Source organism: Lepidochelys olivacea (assembly GCF_965140295.1).
Source record: "Lepidochelys olivacea isolate rLepOli2 genome assembly, chromosome: 1".
NCBI lineage: Eukaryota > Metazoa > Chordata > Testudines > Cheloniidae > Lepidochelys > Lepidochelys olivacea.
This window is the reverse complement of record NC_140411.1, coordinates 6,788,531-6,805,938: the sequence shown is the minus strand read 5'-3', so window position 1 is coordinate 6,805,938 and position 17,408 is coordinate 6,788,531. Positions and strand designations below refer to the sequence as shown.

The window sequence follows — 17,408 nt, the reverse complement described above, 5'->3', positions numbered from 1 at the left end:
CAATATATGTCTAACTATTGGGTGTCGGGGCAGGGGGAGGGGAATTTTCCCTGGGAGCAGGTTATCACATAGCTGCCTATTGGGTAGCTTCTTCCACCTTCCTCTGCAGGATCTGGTACTGGCCACTGGATAGTGGGCTATATGGATTACAGGTCTGATTCAGTCTGGCAGTGCCTGTCTTTCTCTCGGTGCTGTAAATCCAAGACGATATTTTTTACTGATCTGCCTTGTGCTCCTGGGAGTCTCTAGACTTGCACTGAGAGCAGAAAGATGTCTTGTTAAATATCATCTAGTCTCCTGTTCTTTTTTCTTCTCAGGAAGTAAAGTTAAAAATTTCTTGGACCTGCACAGTATAGTATGTCAGCTGTCAATGACACCAAATTCACACCTGCTGTGTTCCTTCTCACCGGGATACCTGGGCAGGAAGACGTCCATCTCTGGATCTCTATCCCCTTATGCTTAATGTATGTTATTTCCATAGTAGGAAATTCAGTCATCCTGTTCGTTATAAAAACAGATCCAAGCCTCCATGAGCCCATGTACATTTTCCTTTCCATGTTGGCCGTCACAGACCTTGGCATAGCGATATCCACCTTGCCGACAATACTGGGCATATTCTTGTTTAACTCTAGGGAGATCAGCTTCAAAGCCTGTTTTGCCCAACTGTTCTTCATCCACTTGCTTCAATTAATTGAATCCGCCATGCTCTTGCTGATGGCCTTTGACCGCTTCGTCGCGATCTGTAACCCACTGAGACATGCCTCCATCTTAACCCTGCAGACAATAGACAATATGGGACTGGTGTTTGTGCTAAGAAGTGTGGCTGTAATATTCCCACTCCCATTTCTACTGAAAAGGTTCCGATACTGTCGAGCCAATGTCCTCTCCCATTCCTACTGCCTGCATCAAGAGGTCATGAAGGCGGCTTGTTCAGATATCACAGTGAATAACATCTATGGCTTGTTTGTTACACTCTTAACAGTGGGGTTGGACTCGCTGCTCATCTTCCTTTCTTATGTGATGATCCTCAAAACAGTGCTGAGCATCACGTCCAATGCAGAGTGCCTCAGGGCCCTGAACACCTGTGTGTCCCACCTCTGCGCTGTCCTGATGTTCTATTCAGCAGAGATCGGCCTTGCTGTGATACACAGATTTAGAAAGGGCTCATCTCCCTTGCTTAAAACGGTCCTGGGCTATATCTCCCTGCTCGTCCCACCCCTGATTAATCCAATTGTGTACAGCGTGAAAAGTAGACACTTGCGTGCGGGGATAATCAGGGCATTCATCAAGTGAAGGGTCAGTTCATGAACCAGCTGCAGCGATGCTGATAAGGGAGATGATAAACACGGATCGCCTATTCCAGCCTGAAGCCTTACATCCAAGACGACATGAACTACTGATCTCCACTCTGTAGAGAGAGGTTCAGACAGGGTCTAATACCTGGAGCAATGGGAGAGGGGCTGGTGCGGGAGGACAGCACACTAGGGGAAGGAGACCAAGGCAGGCAGCAGCATTTAAAAAGTGACTGTGTTCGTGGACAGCCAGGGGACTGGTGGGATGTTGGCCCATAAAGAGCCGTATCGATGGCTGCTCCGACAGCAGAATTCCTCTCGATACAGTCAATAAAGAGAAGGGATGTGGATGCCGTTTCCCATTACACCTGGCCTGTCACTGACCCGTCTCTGGTTAAACATCCATGGGCCATGAAAAAAGGTGCAGAGCTGTTCTTTTGTCACAGTCCTTGTCCTTCCTGAGAGCGCTGGGAGCTGCCTGATCATAGAATCATAGAATATCAGGGTTGGAAGGGACCTCAGGAGGTCATCTAGTCCAGCCCCCTGCTCAAAGCAGGACCAATCCCTCACTAAATCATCCCAGCCAGGGCTATGTCAAGCCTGACCTTAAAAACTTCCAAGGAAGGAGATTCCACCACCTCCCAAGGTAATGCATTCCAGTGTTTCACCACCCTCCTAGTGAAAAAGTTTTTCCTAATATCCAACCTAAACCTCCCACACTTCAACTTGAGACCATTACTCCTTGTCCTGTCATCTGCTACCACTGAGAACAGTCTAGAGCCATCCTCTTTGGAACCCTCTTTCAGGTAGTTGAAAGCAGCTATCAAATCCCCCCTCATTCTTCTCTTCTGCAAACTAAACAATCCCAGTTCCCTCAACCTCTCCTCATAAATTATGTTTTCCAGTCCCATAATCATTTTTGTTGACCTTCGCTGGACTCTTTCCAATTTTTCCACATCCTTCTTGTGCCTAAAACTGGACACAGTACTCCAGATGAGGCCTCACCAATGTCGAATGGAGGGGAACGATCACATCCCTCACTCTGCTGGCAATGCCCCTACATATACATCCCAAAATGCCATTGGCCTTGATCCATGGCCGCTGCACCAGCTGTGTTCAGGGGCTATTCAAGGGGCATGGTCACTCAACATTCCCTTCTGTTCTCAGGCAAGTGCTTATGACTGAGTCATGTCAGAGACATGATTAACACAGGAACCCCAGGAGAAGCCATTCAGACAGCCCACCCCCTCCATGCCCGTTTATGGCTCTGCATGCCGCACTCCTACAGAGTGCATCCCCATCTAACCGTAATGACCCAGATGTGGACCACAGCTGTGTCTGTGGGAGAGGGTCTGACACACAAGTCCTGGCAAGAGACTCTGGCCCATATCCCCACCCTGTCCCCTCCGTTGGTGCTGACCCAGCAATGCAAAGGAGTGGAAACAGGCCACAGCTCCCCATCAGAGGTACAGCTCGCTCCTATCCCAGCCCAGCCCATTCAGTGTAGGATGGCCCCCTTTTCTAAAGGTAAAAGCGGGACACAGGCAGGAGCCCCATCCACTCTGTGACCACGCCCTTCCCCCTCTTCTTCCCCCCAAATCCCATCCACTAGACAGGCCAGAAGCCAGAGCCAAGCCGTGGTAAGAGCTGCCCAGGTAGAAAGGGCCACTATGGGGAACCCCGGACCCTCCAGCTGCCAGCGGGGGAAAGAGGAGCAGGAGCAGGGCCTTGTGGTGAGGGGGGCTAAGAACCTCCTCATCCCCCTCCCCACTGAGAAGAGGCTGGTGCCACCCATGAGTTTCAGGTAGGCACAGAGCAGCGCCGCAGGGAATTCAGACTTGGCTGGAGTGATCTGTGCTCCTGGAAGCCGTTACCAACGGGCGGAAGTCAGCTTAGCCCCCAGGCTGCTCTAAACTCCACTGAGGCAGAGGGAGAACAAGCCAGAGACTCAAACCCCTGTAACTGGCTCCTGGCCATCCCTGCTCTCTGCAGCACAGAGGGAGCTCTGCTGGCACAGCAGATAATCCAGCCGGGCCTGTCAATACTGAAAGGTGAGATTCCTGCGCAGTGTCTTGATTCGAGACGATGGGGCTTTAAGAAAGACAGAAAATAGTGCAAGACTTTATAGTGCAAGTGAAATTGCAAGAGCTGGTGCAGCTGGCAGGATCTCATGCGGATCACCCACAAACACAGGCACTGAGGGTTAGTTAGTGGTCACACAGATCATCAGTTGCAGACACATTGTTTCCCTCTGCACTTGGCTGCAGAGCCTCCTGTTGTAAGGAACAGGGTTATGCGACAGACAGCCGGACATAACAGTGACGGGCTCGCAGAGTGATTGGGTTCCTGAGGCACAGCTGAGAGGGTCTCCTCCCCTAGTCAGGCATGAGACATGCACACACTCGGTAAGCAAGGTCATTCACATTCTTAATGGACCTGGGAGTGACCCAAGCCAAGCTCCACAATCCTGCTGCTAGCTCTCTATTGGACCCACACAACGCCTCCCCCAATCTAGGTACTCCCAAACTTGATGATCTTGGAAATTTGGATGCAGGGTGTGAGGTCTACCTCTAGCCCTAGAGCGGCTCTCATTGATAATGGAGCAGGTGGGGGTCAGGATCAGATCGAGGGGCAGCCCAGAAGGGCTCTGTTCAGCCAGGCAACACTCTCCAGATCCTTCACTCTCTGAAAACACGTCCTGATTCCCCCTCTTACTGCTGAGCTTCATGAGGGGCACAGAACTCCCTCATCAAAGGGGCTGTGCTAATGACAGGCCTCATCACCTAGGGGTGTTGGGAAGGGTTCAGGTTCTCCACTCAGTGCCCCAAATCGCCCGTATGAGGCACACAGAGCTGAAATCTCTGTAAGGCACTTAGCTCTGTCCCCAATTATTGTAGCTTCCAAGCGCCTCACAATCTCTAACATATTTATCAGTACAACACCCTGTGCGATAGGACAGTGCTTCTAACACCACTGGGCAGATCCAAAGGCTAGAAGGCACAACTGGGATCTCCAAGTCTGACGACCTATAGAGCACAGGCCAGAGACCTCCCCCACAATAAATCCTGTTACAACAACATCCTGCCTTGATTTGACAATTGTCAGTGATGGAGAATCTGCCATGGCCCTTGGTAAATTTTTCCAATGGTTAAATACCCCCCCCCCACATCCCTGCACGAGGCTGTCACCCATCACTGGAACCCTGAGGAGAGCCTTCTCAGGAGGCTGTCACCTGTTGGTGTAACCTTGCAGGAGGCCTCATGAGGAGGCTCTTGCCTGTCGCTGGAGCCGTCTTGGGGCCCTGCTGGTTGCCACCTCTAGTGCCTTGGCCCCTGGGGTTGAAGAGAAGAATGTCATGGAGATCTCTGAAAGTCATGGATTCCATGATTTCTAGCACCTCCCTGACATAAATGTCTTAATAATAACCGATGGCTCTGCAATCACATCAGCCAACTGTCCTAGCACCCTCAGATGCATTAGATCCAGCCCCATGGACTTCTGCATGTCCAGCTTTTCTAAATAGTCCATAACCTGTTCTTTCACCAGTGAGGGCTGCTCACCTCCTCCACATACTCTGCTGCCCAGTGCAGCAGTCTGGGAGCTGACCTTGTCTGTGAAGACGAAGGCAAAAAAAACATTAAGTACTTTAGCTTTTTCCACATCATTTGTCATTAGATTGCCTCCCCCATTCAGTAAGGGTCCCACACTTTCCCTGATCTTCTTTTTGTTGCTAACATACCTGTAGAGCCCTTCTTACTATCCCTCACATCCCTTGCTAGCTGCAACTCCAATTGTGCTTTGGCCTTCCTGATTACACCTCTGCATGCTCGAGCAATATTTTTATACTCCTCCTTATTCATCTGTCCAAATTTCCACTTCTTGTAAGCTTCCTTTTTGTGTTTAAGCTCACCAAAGATTGTGCTATTAAGCCAAGCTGGTCGCCTGCCATCTTTGCTATTCTTTCTGCACATCAGGATGGTTTATTTCTACGCCCTCAGTAACGCTTCTTTAAAATACAACCCACTTCCCCACTTACCTCAGGGCTTAGGTCTCCATCCCCATGTGAACCTAATTTAAAGCTATCCTCACTATGTTAGCCAGCCTTCCCTCTCTCTGGTTGGTGGATCCCATCTCTTCCTGGCAATGCTTCTTCCTGGAACAACATCCCATAGTCGAAGGATCCAAAGCCCTCTCTCTGGCACCACATGTGTGACCACACATTTATTTCCACAGTTCAATAGTCCCTACCTGCCCTTTTCCTTCAATAGGGAGGATGGATGAAAACACCACTTTGCACCGCAAACTCCTTTATCCTTCTTCCTAGAGCCATATAGTCTGGAGTGACCTGCTCAAGGTCATTCTTGACAGTATCATTGGTGCCCACGTGGAGAAGTAGGAAGGGGTAGCAATCTGAGGGCTTGATCAGTCTTGGCAGACACTCCATCACATCCTGAATTCTACGTTGTTAAGGAAAAGTTAGCACATGTGACTCCATTTTGGTTTGGGGCCCACCAATGTTTAAATGCCAGCGCATCATACACCAGGAGGAGTGATCCTTAGATACTGAATCCCTGTGAAAATCCTCCTCCTTGTCTCCAGCCTGCCTTGACTCCCAATATCTGTTTTTTGTCAGACTCTAATTCCTTGTCTCTTGGCCTTGATGTGAGGCCTCCCATCCTGATAATAAAGGTTACTGATGCATGGCTTTAGGACCATGCTGTGTAATTAACATACTGGTATAGCACGAGGAATGCAACAAGCGGGAATACGTGGTAGATAAGAAAAGGGTTTGTTTATTGGCTAAGGTTTCCAATGCACAAGAGCAACATGCTTTGCTAAAAAGTATATAACCTTTGTATAATCTGTATTCAGGGTCCCCTCCTGGCTAGCAGGGGGGCACCACGCTCGAGCGTAATAAACTTAGTGTCTTTGGGAACTCTGCAGTTGTGGACTTTGTTTCTGTGCCTCAGCCTAGATTTGAACTGTGCGTGACCTATCAGGTATAATTCGCAGCATTGGTGTGCGTGTCCTACCAGGTGTAATTCGTAGCATTTGTGTGCGTGTCCTACCAGGTGTAATTCGTAGCACTTGTGTGCGTGTCCTACCAGGTATAATTCGCAGCAGTTGTGTGAGTGTCCTCTCAGGTGTAATTTGTAACAACATCCAGGAAAGCATCACACTACTCTTGTTTCCTGGTCTGGATGGCAGATGGGTGACTACGTCCTCCCTAGAAGGGAGTCCCCGACCACCACCACCCGTCTCCTCCTCTTGGGAGTGGTGGTCATGGAACCCCCATCCCTAGGACAATATAACCCATGCCTTCTGGTTGATGGGGTCTCCTTTTGTTCTCTTCCTTCCAATGACTCTTCCAAACCACTCTCCAATGTAGTACCTGTGCAAAGACCCTGAAAATGGTGTCTTGCCTCTATCTGCAATGGGGGTACATGGGTTCTCCTCTTTCTTCTGGACGTCACATGCTACCAATTTTCTTCCCCGTTCTGCACTGCCCTCTCTGATTCTTCTGCATGCTGTGCAGTACAGGGTTCTAGCCGTCAAGTAAAACTGGGATATATGATCTCTTTACCCTATAAACCAGGTCCTTTCCTGTTTTGGGGGGGAATCTCACAATTGTCCCTCTCTTTGAGCTGGGAACAAAACCCCCAACTCTGCTAAATGCTTAAAAAAAGGCAGCTGTCACACGTCTATACTAATCTATTTCAAGTATCACTACAAGCTAAGTTCGACAGGCTTTGCTCTGAAGATAGAGGAACAGAACTGGACCAACTTACATTATTTTGGGAGGCCAAGGACCTCTTGGGACACAGCCTAGTTTCCCTGTGTCTCTGAGACCATCTTCCCATCTGTTTGCCCCTTTCTTGTGGAAGCAGCCTTTGCTGAAACCTGTGTGAGCCTGGGCTCACTCACTGTAGTGCTCAGCTATTTCTGTGTTACAGGATCAAGGTGTGAAGCTGACCTTTGCCCTCAGACTGCTTTCTCCCAGACAGATGGTCAAGATGAGGCCCCCATGGCCATTGTATTTATTCTTTTGCCACCTCTGTGAGGCAGGGCAGGGCGATTATACACCCGTGCAGAGGCTCAGAGACAGCCAATGGCTTGCCCATGGTTTCACACAGCAATGGAATCACACCCAGCTCTCTTGGGTCGCAGAGCAGTGCCCAGTCCACAGGACCAGCCTTCCAGTCATCTGAGCAGTGACAGGCCTGGCTGGATTCACTGCAGTGGCAGCATAGCTCCCCCTCACCGTGTGCTGTGTTGCAGTAGTTTCATTCTCTGGTCTGTTCTCCCCCTGCCACAGAAGAGTTTGGAGCATCTTTGGGGCTGGGCTGACCTCTGCCCAGTGGTAACGGCTTCCAAGAGCACAGGGAGCAGCCACCAAGACAGATCATTATGGGCCAGAATCCCACTGGTCTCCTGGCTCTCCATGAATACAGTCAATCTGTAAATGCTGCCTGCCTTGGTCTCCTTCTCCCAATGCACTGTCCTCACTCACCAGCCCCTTTCCCATTGCTCCAGGCTTTAGAACCCTTCTGATCCTCTTTCTACAGAATGGAAATCAGTAGCTCATGTCTTCTCAGATGTAAGCATCTGGGATGGAATAGGTGGCCTGTGGTTTCATCTCCCGTGTCAACAGTTCTAGAGCCGGGTGATGTAGTTACCCTTCACTTCATAAACACCCTGATTATCCTCGCGCAAAAGTGTTAGTGTTTCACACTGAACATGATTGGGGAGGGATGACAGAGGATGTGGAAAAAGCTAATGTACTCAATGCTTTTTTTGCCTCTGTTTTCACTAACAAGGTCAGCTCCCAGACTGCTGCGCTGGGCATCACAAAATGGGGAAGAGATGGCCAGCCCTCTGTGGAGATAGAGGTAGTTAGGGACTATTTAGAAAAGCTGGACGTGCACAAGTCCATGGGGCCGTGGGGCCGGATGAGTTGCATCCGAGAGTGCTGAAGGAATTGGCGGCTGTGATTGCAGAGCCATTGGCCATTATCTTTGAAAACTTGTGGCGAACCGGGGAAGTCCCGGATGACTGGAAAAAGGCTAATGTAGTGCCAATCTTTAAAAAAGGGAAGAAGGAGGATCCTGGGAACTACAGGCCAGTCAGCCTCACCTCAGTCCCTGGAAAAATCATGGAGCAGGTCCTCAAAGAATCAATCCTGAAGCACTTACATGAGAGGAAAGTGATCAGGAAAAGCCAGCATGGATTCACCAAGGGAAGGTCATGCCTGACTAATCTAATCGCCTTTTATGATGGGATTACTGGTTCTGTGGATGAAGGGAAAGCAGTGGATGTATTGTTTCTTGACTTTAGCAAAGCTTTTGACACGGTCTCCCACAGTATTCTTGTCAGCAAGTTAAGGAAGTATGGGCTGGATGAATGCACTATAAGGTGGGTAGAAAGCTGGCTAGATTGTCGGGCTCAATGGGTAGTGATCAATGGCTCCATGTCTAGTTGGCAGCCGGTATCAAGTGGAGTGCCCCAAGGGTCGGTCCTGGGGCCGGTTTTGTTCAATATCTTCATAAATGATCTGGAGGATGGTGTGGATTGCACTCTCAGCAAATTTGCGGATGATACTAAACTGGGAGGAGTGGTAGATACGCTGGAGGGGAGGGATAGGATACAGAAGGACCTAGACAAATTGGAGGATTGGGCCAAAAGAAATCTGATGAGGTTCAATAAGGATAAGTGCAGGGTCCTGCACTTAGGACGGAAGAACCCAATGCACCGCTACAGACTAGGGACCAAATGGCTAGGCAGCAGTTCTGCGGAAAAGGACCTAGGGGTGACAGTGGACAAGAAGCTGGATATGAGTCAGCAGTGTGCCCTTGTTGCCAAGAAGGCCAATGGCATTTTGGGATGTATAAGTAGGGGCATAGCGAGCAGATCGAGGGACGTGATCGTCCCCCTCTATTCGACATTGGTGAGGCCTCATCTGGAGTACTGTGTCCAGTTTTGGGCCCCACACTACAAGAAGGATGTGGATAAATTGGAGAGAGTCCAGCGAAGGGCAACAAAAATGATTAGGGGTCTGGAACACATGACTTATGAGGAGAGGCTGAGGGAGCTGGGATTGTTTAGCCTGCAGAAGAGAAGAATGAGGGGGGATTTGATAGCTGCTTTCAACTACCTGAAAGGGGGTTCCAAAGAGGATGGCTCTAGACTGTTCTCAATGGTAGCAGATGACAGAACGAGGAGTAATGGTCTCAAGTTGCAGTGGGGGAGGTTTAGATTGGATATTAGGAAAAACTTTTTCACTAAGAGGGTGGTGAAACACTGGAATGCGTTACCTAGGGAGGTGGTAGAATCTCCTTCCTTAGAGGTTTTTAAGGTCAGGCTTGACAAAGCCCTGGCTGGGATGATTTAACTGGGAATTGGTCCTGCTTTGAGCAGGGGGTTGGACTAGATGACCTTCTGGGGTCCCTTCCAACCCTGATATTCTATGATTCTATGATGAGCAGGCAGACATAGCCCAGGAGAATCTGAAGTAAGGGAGGAGAGCTATTCCCTAATCTGCCTATTACAGACAAACCAATCTCTGGTGCGTAGAAGAGCAGGACAGTGCAGAGGTGGTAGACACAGGTGTTCAGGGCTCTGACACACTCCACGTGAGACGCAATGCTCAGCACTCTTTTGAGGATCATCACGTAAGAGAGAAGGATCAGCAGCGAGTCCAACCCCACCATGGAGACTATTCTGAACAAGCCATAGATTCTGTTGATTGTGATGTCTGAACAAGCCATCTTCATGACCTCTTGCTGCAGGCAGTAGGAATCATAGACTATCAGGGTTGGAAGGTACCTCAGGGGGTCATCTAGTCCAACCCCTGCTCAAAGCAGGACCAATCCCCAATGAAATCATCCCAGCCAGGGCTTTGTCAAACCTGACCTTTAAAACTTCTAAGGAAGGAGATTCCACCACTTCCCTAGGTAACGCATTCCAGTGTTTCACCATCCTCCTAGTGAAAACGTTTTTCCTAATATCCAACCTAAACCTCCCCCACTTCAACTTGAGGCCATTACTCCTCGTTCTGTCATCTGCTACCATTGAGAACAGTCTAGAGCCATCCTCTTTGGAACCCCCTTTCAGGTAGTTGAAAGCAGCTATCAAACCCCGCCTCATTCTTCTCTTCCGCAGACTAAACAATCCCAGTTCCCTCAGCCTCTCCTCAGAAGTCATGTGTTCCAGTCCCCTAATCATTTTTGTTGCCCTCCGCTGGACGTTTTCCCATTTTTCCACCTCCTTCTTGTAGTGTGGGGCCCAAAACTGGACACAGTACTCCAGATGAGGCCTCACCAATGTCGAATAGAGGGGAAGGATCACGTCCCTCGATCTGCTCGCTATGCCCCTACTTATACATCCCAAAATGCCATTGGCCTTGGCTCAACAGTATCAGAACCATTTCAGGAGAAAGGGGAGTGGGAATATTAAGGCCACCCCTCTTAGCACAGACACCAGTCCCATCTTGGCTATTCTCAGCAGGGTTAAGTTAGAAGCATATCTCAGTGGTTCATGGATCACAACAAAGCGGTCAAAGGCCATTGACGGGAGGACAGAGAATTCAATGAATGAAAGTGAGTGGATGAAGAACAGCTGGGCAAATCAGGTATTGAGGCTGATCTTCTTAGAGTTGAACCAGAATATGCCCAGTGTCATAGACTATCAGGGTTGGAAGGGACTTCATGAGGTCATCTAGTCCAACCCCCTGCTCAAAGCAGGACCAATCCAATATTTTTGCCCTAGATCCCTGAATGGCCCCCCTCAAGGATTGAACTCACAATCCTGTGTTTAGTAGAACAATGCTCAAACCACCGAGCTATCCGTCCCCCTATATTGTGGCTATGATGACTATCGATAAGCCAGGGTCTGGGATGGCCAACATGGATCTGTTTTTATAATGAACAGAATGACTGAATTTCCTACTATTGAAATAACACACATTAAGCAGAAGGGGATAGAGATCCAGAGATGGATGGCTTCCTGCCCAGGTATCCCGCTGAGAAGGAACACTGCAGAGTTGTGTTTAGTGTCATTGACAGCTGACATAATGTACTGGGCAGGTCCACAGGGTTTTGAACTTTCCTTCCCAAAAGAAAATGTACAGGAGACTAGATGATATATAATCATAGAATCATAGAAGATTAGGGTTGGAATAGACCTCAGGAGGTCATCTAGTCCAACCCCCTGCTTCAAAGCAGTACGAACACCAACTAAATCATCCCAACCGGGCCTTAAAAACCTCTGAATAAGGAGATTCCACCACATCCCTAGGTAACCCATTCCACTGCTTCACCACCCTCCTAGTGAAGTAGTGTTTCCAAATATACAACCTTGACCTCCCCCACTGCAACTTGAGACCATTGCTCCTTGTTCTATCATCGGCCACCACGGAGAACAGCCAAGCTCCATCCTCTTTGGAACCCCCCTTCTGGTATATAGCCTTGCAGAATCTCCCTTCCCTGGCGTGCACCCTGGGTTTGTAATGCAGGAAAGGGGCTGCCGAGGAGAAATCTGGGCCTATATTATTACTGTTCTATTTTCTTTTATTTCAGCAAGATCACAGCTGTGACAGCATCATCATTACCCCTTGGCTGCCCACGAGGTAGCCATGTGACTAATCAGAATCATAGGACCAGTGATAACTAATGGCAGCTGAAAGGGTGGTGCCCAGCTGCCAGAAGAGGCAGCATGAGGAGCTAGGGGAGCTGAGGAACAAGAGATGGCCCAGGTAAGCAGCAGCATCCATCCCAATCCCTGAGCCCCCCTACACCCAAACTCCTGCTGCTTGGGCACAGGGGGGCCTGAGACTGCCCCAGCAGCAGCTAGTGCAACAGACCTGGGGGCTGCCCGAGCTGCTCAGGTGGCTCCTGGGCCAGCCATATGGGGCTGCTTCAGAAGTCACAGAGGTCACAGAAAGTTATGGAATCTGTGACTTCCATGTCATCCACGACAAAAACGGAGCCTTAGTGATGACAAGCCAAGATTCCAGGAGCAGAGCCTGCAGCAGGGCTTGGGCTGCAATGCAGCTGGGTAGGATCACCACACGTCCCCTGTGATTTCACCTCCTGTAGTTTGCCTTTGGCCGTGATGGGGGTTACAGCTGGTGCACTCTAAGCCAAGGAGCTGAGGCTCCCTGATGGCCAAGTGGCCCTCAAGGGAATGTGCCGGCATGCTTCATAAAGACACCTGCCTCCCTATCTGAACAGAGACTGCCTGCTGCCCGTGTCACCTCTCCGGTGACTCCTTGTCCTTTAGGGTGAAAACCTCTGGTGTCAGTGGCTCCCTTCTAGCAGGAACTGGGTACGTTGGCAGGTTTCACTATCTTTAAAATGTGAGAGGGGAAAGGCTGGAAGCTGTTTCTGTTTTGGACATGTTCTGTGCAGTGGCAGAGGAGGCAGCGGGGCTGTCGGGGTGACTCACTGACAGGGGCTGGAGGGCAAGCGGCAGTAGGGAGCTTGGGAACCCCTCCCCCACATCTGCCCATGTTCCTCTGAGGGTTATTCAAGCTACACAGAAATCTGAGTTTCCAAGCAAATTCAAAGTGTTAAAGCCCTGATGCCCCAAGTCAGGATTTCTCTAGGGGTCCCATTTCTAGAGGAGCCGTGTGCTCTGGGCCCAATCCTGTCAGGGGCTAAGCACGAGGAGACGCCACAGAATATCAGTGACTAGTTCACAAATTGCCTCAGGTGTATTTGCTCCTGGAAATTTAATCAGCAAATGAATTTTCAGAAGTTTTATTCTCTGGCTTGACTGTGAAGGCAGGAATTCAGAGCTGCGTTGCTCTGTGGTAAGAGGTCAATTGCGGCATATTTCTATTTCCTGACTGGCTGAGGGCTCCAGCACTTCTGCACGGAACATACCCTTCACAGTTACAGGCCTACCTGCATCTCTGCCCCCTCTTTGAGCTCTGAGTGAAAGATGTCAGGCCTCGTACCCTGCCTTTTATGGGGTGGAATCTCGCCATTCTCCCACCCTCAGACTGAGCTCTGGGCTACAGCTCACTGCAGGTCAGCTGTGCTTGTCCAGCAGGTCCGAGTGGGTTCGGCATCTGTGGCTCTTCCCTCTGGGACTCTGTGAGCAGTGGCGAGATGAGTGACCAGCCAGCCATGAAGCAAAATACTGTTTAATCTGAACAGTAGGAATAAAGCATAACATGGGAGGATAAGAGGGTTTTCAAACAATAGTCAGTACGTTTCTGTGACCCCAAGCCCTCCCACTCTGATGGGGGCACAGGCAGGCTGAGAGCCTTCATATTTCCCCAGCAGTGTCTGTCCCTGTCAGTCTGAACAGCCTCTCAGCAACAGCTGCCTCAACTCTGGACAGGCTCCCAGTGCTGGCAATAGACACAGTGTAATGTGGCTGGAGGCTGGAAATAGGCTCTTCCCAGCTTTTAGCTCCACTGTTGTGTCTCAACTTCCCTGAAGTGCTGACTGAGAGATGGCTTTTCTTGAGCTGTTTCTTTGCCTCCTGCTTGTTTTCAAGTAGCGTGCTATTAAACTAAAAAGAGCTATACTGGTTTCACCCAATCTAGCCATAATGTAAACATATCAATAGTTAACCCAACATAGTTATACAGCAAACATCCCCAGAATTGGCCTCAATATGCACATTCTTTATGGCAGCTCTGCTCCATGTCTGACCCAATGCGGTTCCTGGGCACTACGGTTTTAATGAATACCGGACAGAGACAGTAAGAGAGAGAGAGAGAGAGAGCAATAGACTACTTTCCTGTGGGAAATGAAGTTCCATTTCCATGAATACTCATGCTTTTGACTCTGAAATACATTTCCTGAAAACCCTCCTCGTGCCTAAATAACAGGTGCTGGAGTTACTGTGTACTAGAGAGTGATATATATGCGTATAGGGATCCGAATCATAGAATATCAGGGTTGGAAGGGACCTCAGGAGGTCATCTAGTCCAACCCCCTGCTCAAAGCAGGACCGATCCCCAATTAAATCATCCCAGCCAGGGCTTGTTATTACTCCAGGTACAGCCTTCAGACTGACAGAACAGAACCTGGGGACAACCAAACAGCTATTAAGCCAGGGACAGAGCAGCTACTAGGCTTTTGTTTGCTGACAAGTGACTGAATGAGGGCTGAGACACTGCAATCTTTTCAGGTTGTGAAGAAATCCGGAAGAGAGATGCTATATTTAAGTCCCACTAAAACCTGAGAAATCATCTCTGAGAAAAGATGAGAGGAGAAAGAATGGGTTGACATGAGTGTACTAAAGTACAGAGGTGTAAATGTTATGCCAAAACTTTTCATTGTAATACAAGTATTAGAAACCAAACTTCCGTGACATGCATGTGTATCGAAAGCCAGCAGCAGAGTTGTTGGAATCTCTCTACAGGAAGGAGCAGTGGTAACTTTACTGCTTAATGGCTTTTGCTTTAGAAAGTATTTCAGAAGTGCTCCACATACTGTTTCCAGTGGGTTTGTGCTAGAATCCTTTTGTTCATTGAACAGTTGTATGATTCCGTCACCTGGTAACTAACCAGTAGCTGCTTGTAACACTTACATTCTGGGACAAGAACACAATCCCTCTGCAATACCTGTGCAAGACTTTCCAAAAAGTCATGAGACAACAGAACCACTGATCTGTGTTTCAGCAGAGTAGAGCTGAGGTGCAGGAAAGCGGAGTGTAATAGTGATTTATGAAATTTACGCACATCACCTGTTACATGAGCATGGCTGAAGTAACTGGCACACTCAACTGGATATTAGCACAAACCTAGTGTTTTCGTTAGTCATCGACATATGATGCTAACCCCACACCTGTCCAACTGAAGTAACTATCTGCGTTAGCTTGTAAGTTGCCAAATATCTACAGACCGTTGCACAGGGAGAGGATGCAGGTCCTGTGAGGATGAAGAGAAGGCCTTAGGATGATTGAAATCTCTGGATTCAGTCAACATAGGCCAGGCAAAGCACTTCAGCTCCTCTTGGAGGGATTCTTGGGGTAAGAGTGTATCATCAGGAGCATTTGGTAAGGGAAAGTTAACAGAGCCTTGTTCTGATTGAATTTATACAGGGAAATCTGGGGTGATTGTAATTGTAAATATGGAGTGATGACATTCAAGGCAATGTTATTGAATTAAGAACTTGTGCCTAAGAATGGATCTCATGTACTGCAAAGAGGCTGTGGCTTAATTTGGACTCTCAGGAGTGCAGAAAATAAAAAAAAGTATATACAATGAGGCAGTGAAACACGTTTATAAATAGCTTCAGTGCAGGACAGATAAATACAATGACAGTTTTTCCCATGCACTTGCAATATGTTTACACACATCTCATGATACAATGAGCCACACTCAAAAGTGGAGGGCCAGAAAGAGTGTCTGTGGGAAAGCCACAATGGTAAAAGTACAAAGCGCTCAAGTAGGGCGCGGAACTCCCAGCTACAATATATCAATGGCGCCAAGAGTTTTGCAGGATTCAAAGAGGGACTGGATGTTTACATGGTTACTCAGAAAATCCAATTAGAGTAGTGAGAATTGTTTCAAAAACTCTTGGATGGACTCTAAACCTTCCTGATTTGCACTGCAAAATTTGTCTAATTAGTGGGTGCAGGTTATTTCAAAGCTGCCTATTTAGGACGTCTTCCACTTCCTCTGAAGTATCTGGAATTGGCCACTGGATACTACGCTAGATGGACTGTGGGTCTGATCCACTCTGGAAATGCCTTTCTTTCTATTTGATTTGTAAATCCAAAACTATGTTTTTTTCTGATCTTCCTTGAGGTTCTTGGAGTCTCTAAACTTGCACTCAGAGCAGAAAGATGTCTCATTAAATATCATCTAGTCTCCTGTCCTTTTCCCTTTTAGGAAGGAAAGATCAGAACTCCTCAGACCTGCCCAGGACATTATGTCAGCTGTCAATGAAACCAAATACAACTCTGCAGTGTTCCTTCTCAGCGGGATACCTGGGCAGGAAGCCATCCATCTCTGGATCTCTATCCCCTTCTGCTTAATGTATGTTATTTCCATAGTAGGAAATTCACTCATTCTGTTCATTATAAAAACAGATCCAAGCCTCCACGAGCCCATGTACATTTTCCTTTCCATATTGGCCATCACAGACCTTGCCTTATCGATATCCACCATGCCGACAACACTGGGTATATACTTGTTTAATTCTAGAGAGATCAGCCTCGATGCCTGTTTTGCCCAGCTGTTCTTCATCCACTTATTTGAATGCATTGAATCCTCCGTGCTCCTGTTGATGGCCTTTGACCGCTTCATCGCTATCCGTGACCCGCTGAGATATGTCTCCATCTTAACCCTGCCAAGAATAGGCAAGATGGGACTGGTGTGTGTGCTAAGAGGGATGGCTGTAATGCTCCCACTCCCTATTTTCCTTCAACAGTTCCAATATTGTCGACCCAATGTCCTCTCCCATTGCTACTGCATAAACCAGGATGTTATGAAGATTGCTTGTTCGGATATCAGAGTGAACAGCATCTATGGCTTGTCTGTTGCACTCTTGACAGAGGGGCTGGACTCGCTGCTCATCTTTCTCTCTTATGTGATGATCCTCACAACAGTGCTGAGCATCACATCCCACGCGGAATGTCTTAGGGCCCTGAACACTTGCATCTCACACCTCTGTGCCGTCCTACTCTTCTACACGCCAATGATTGGCCTGTCTGTGATACACAGATTCGGGGAGGGCTCTTCTCCCTTGCTTCAGGTTCTCCTGGGCTACATCTCCCTCCTTGTCCCACCCCTGATGAACCCAATTGTGTACAGCGTGAAAAGCAAACACCTTCGTGCGAGGATAATCAGGGTGTTCGTCAAGTGAAGTGTCAGTTCATCATCCGGCTCCAGCGTTGGTGACATGGGAGATGAAAAACACGGGCCACCTACTCCATCTTGGACCATTAAATCTAAAATGAAATGAGCTACTGATCTCCACTATGTAGAGACATGTTCAGACAGGATCTAAGGCCTGGAGCAATTGGAGAGTGGCTGGTGAGGGAGGACAGTGCACTGGGGGAAGGAGACCAAGACAGGAAGCAGCATTTAAAAAGTGACTTTGTTCATGGAGAGCCTGGAGAATGGTGGGATGTTGGCCCACAAAGAGCCGTATC

General features: G+C 48.6%; 1 protein-coding gene across 1 annotated transcript; it reads left to right on the top strand.

Moving 5' to 3' along the window:
* Window positions 1-357: 357 nt before the first annotated feature.
* LOC311513783 (olfactory receptor 51G2-like) lies at window positions 358-17,119 on the top strand (the record flags this gene model as incomplete). Its single annotated transcript, XM_084615881.1, has 2 exons — window positions 358-1,182; window positions 17,009-17,119. The coding sequence occupies 2 exons, from the start codon at window positions 358-360 to the stop codon at window positions 17,117-17,119; spliced, it is 936 nt and encodes a 311-aa protein (XP_084472007.1).
* Window positions 17,120-17,408: the final 289 nt, after the last annotated feature.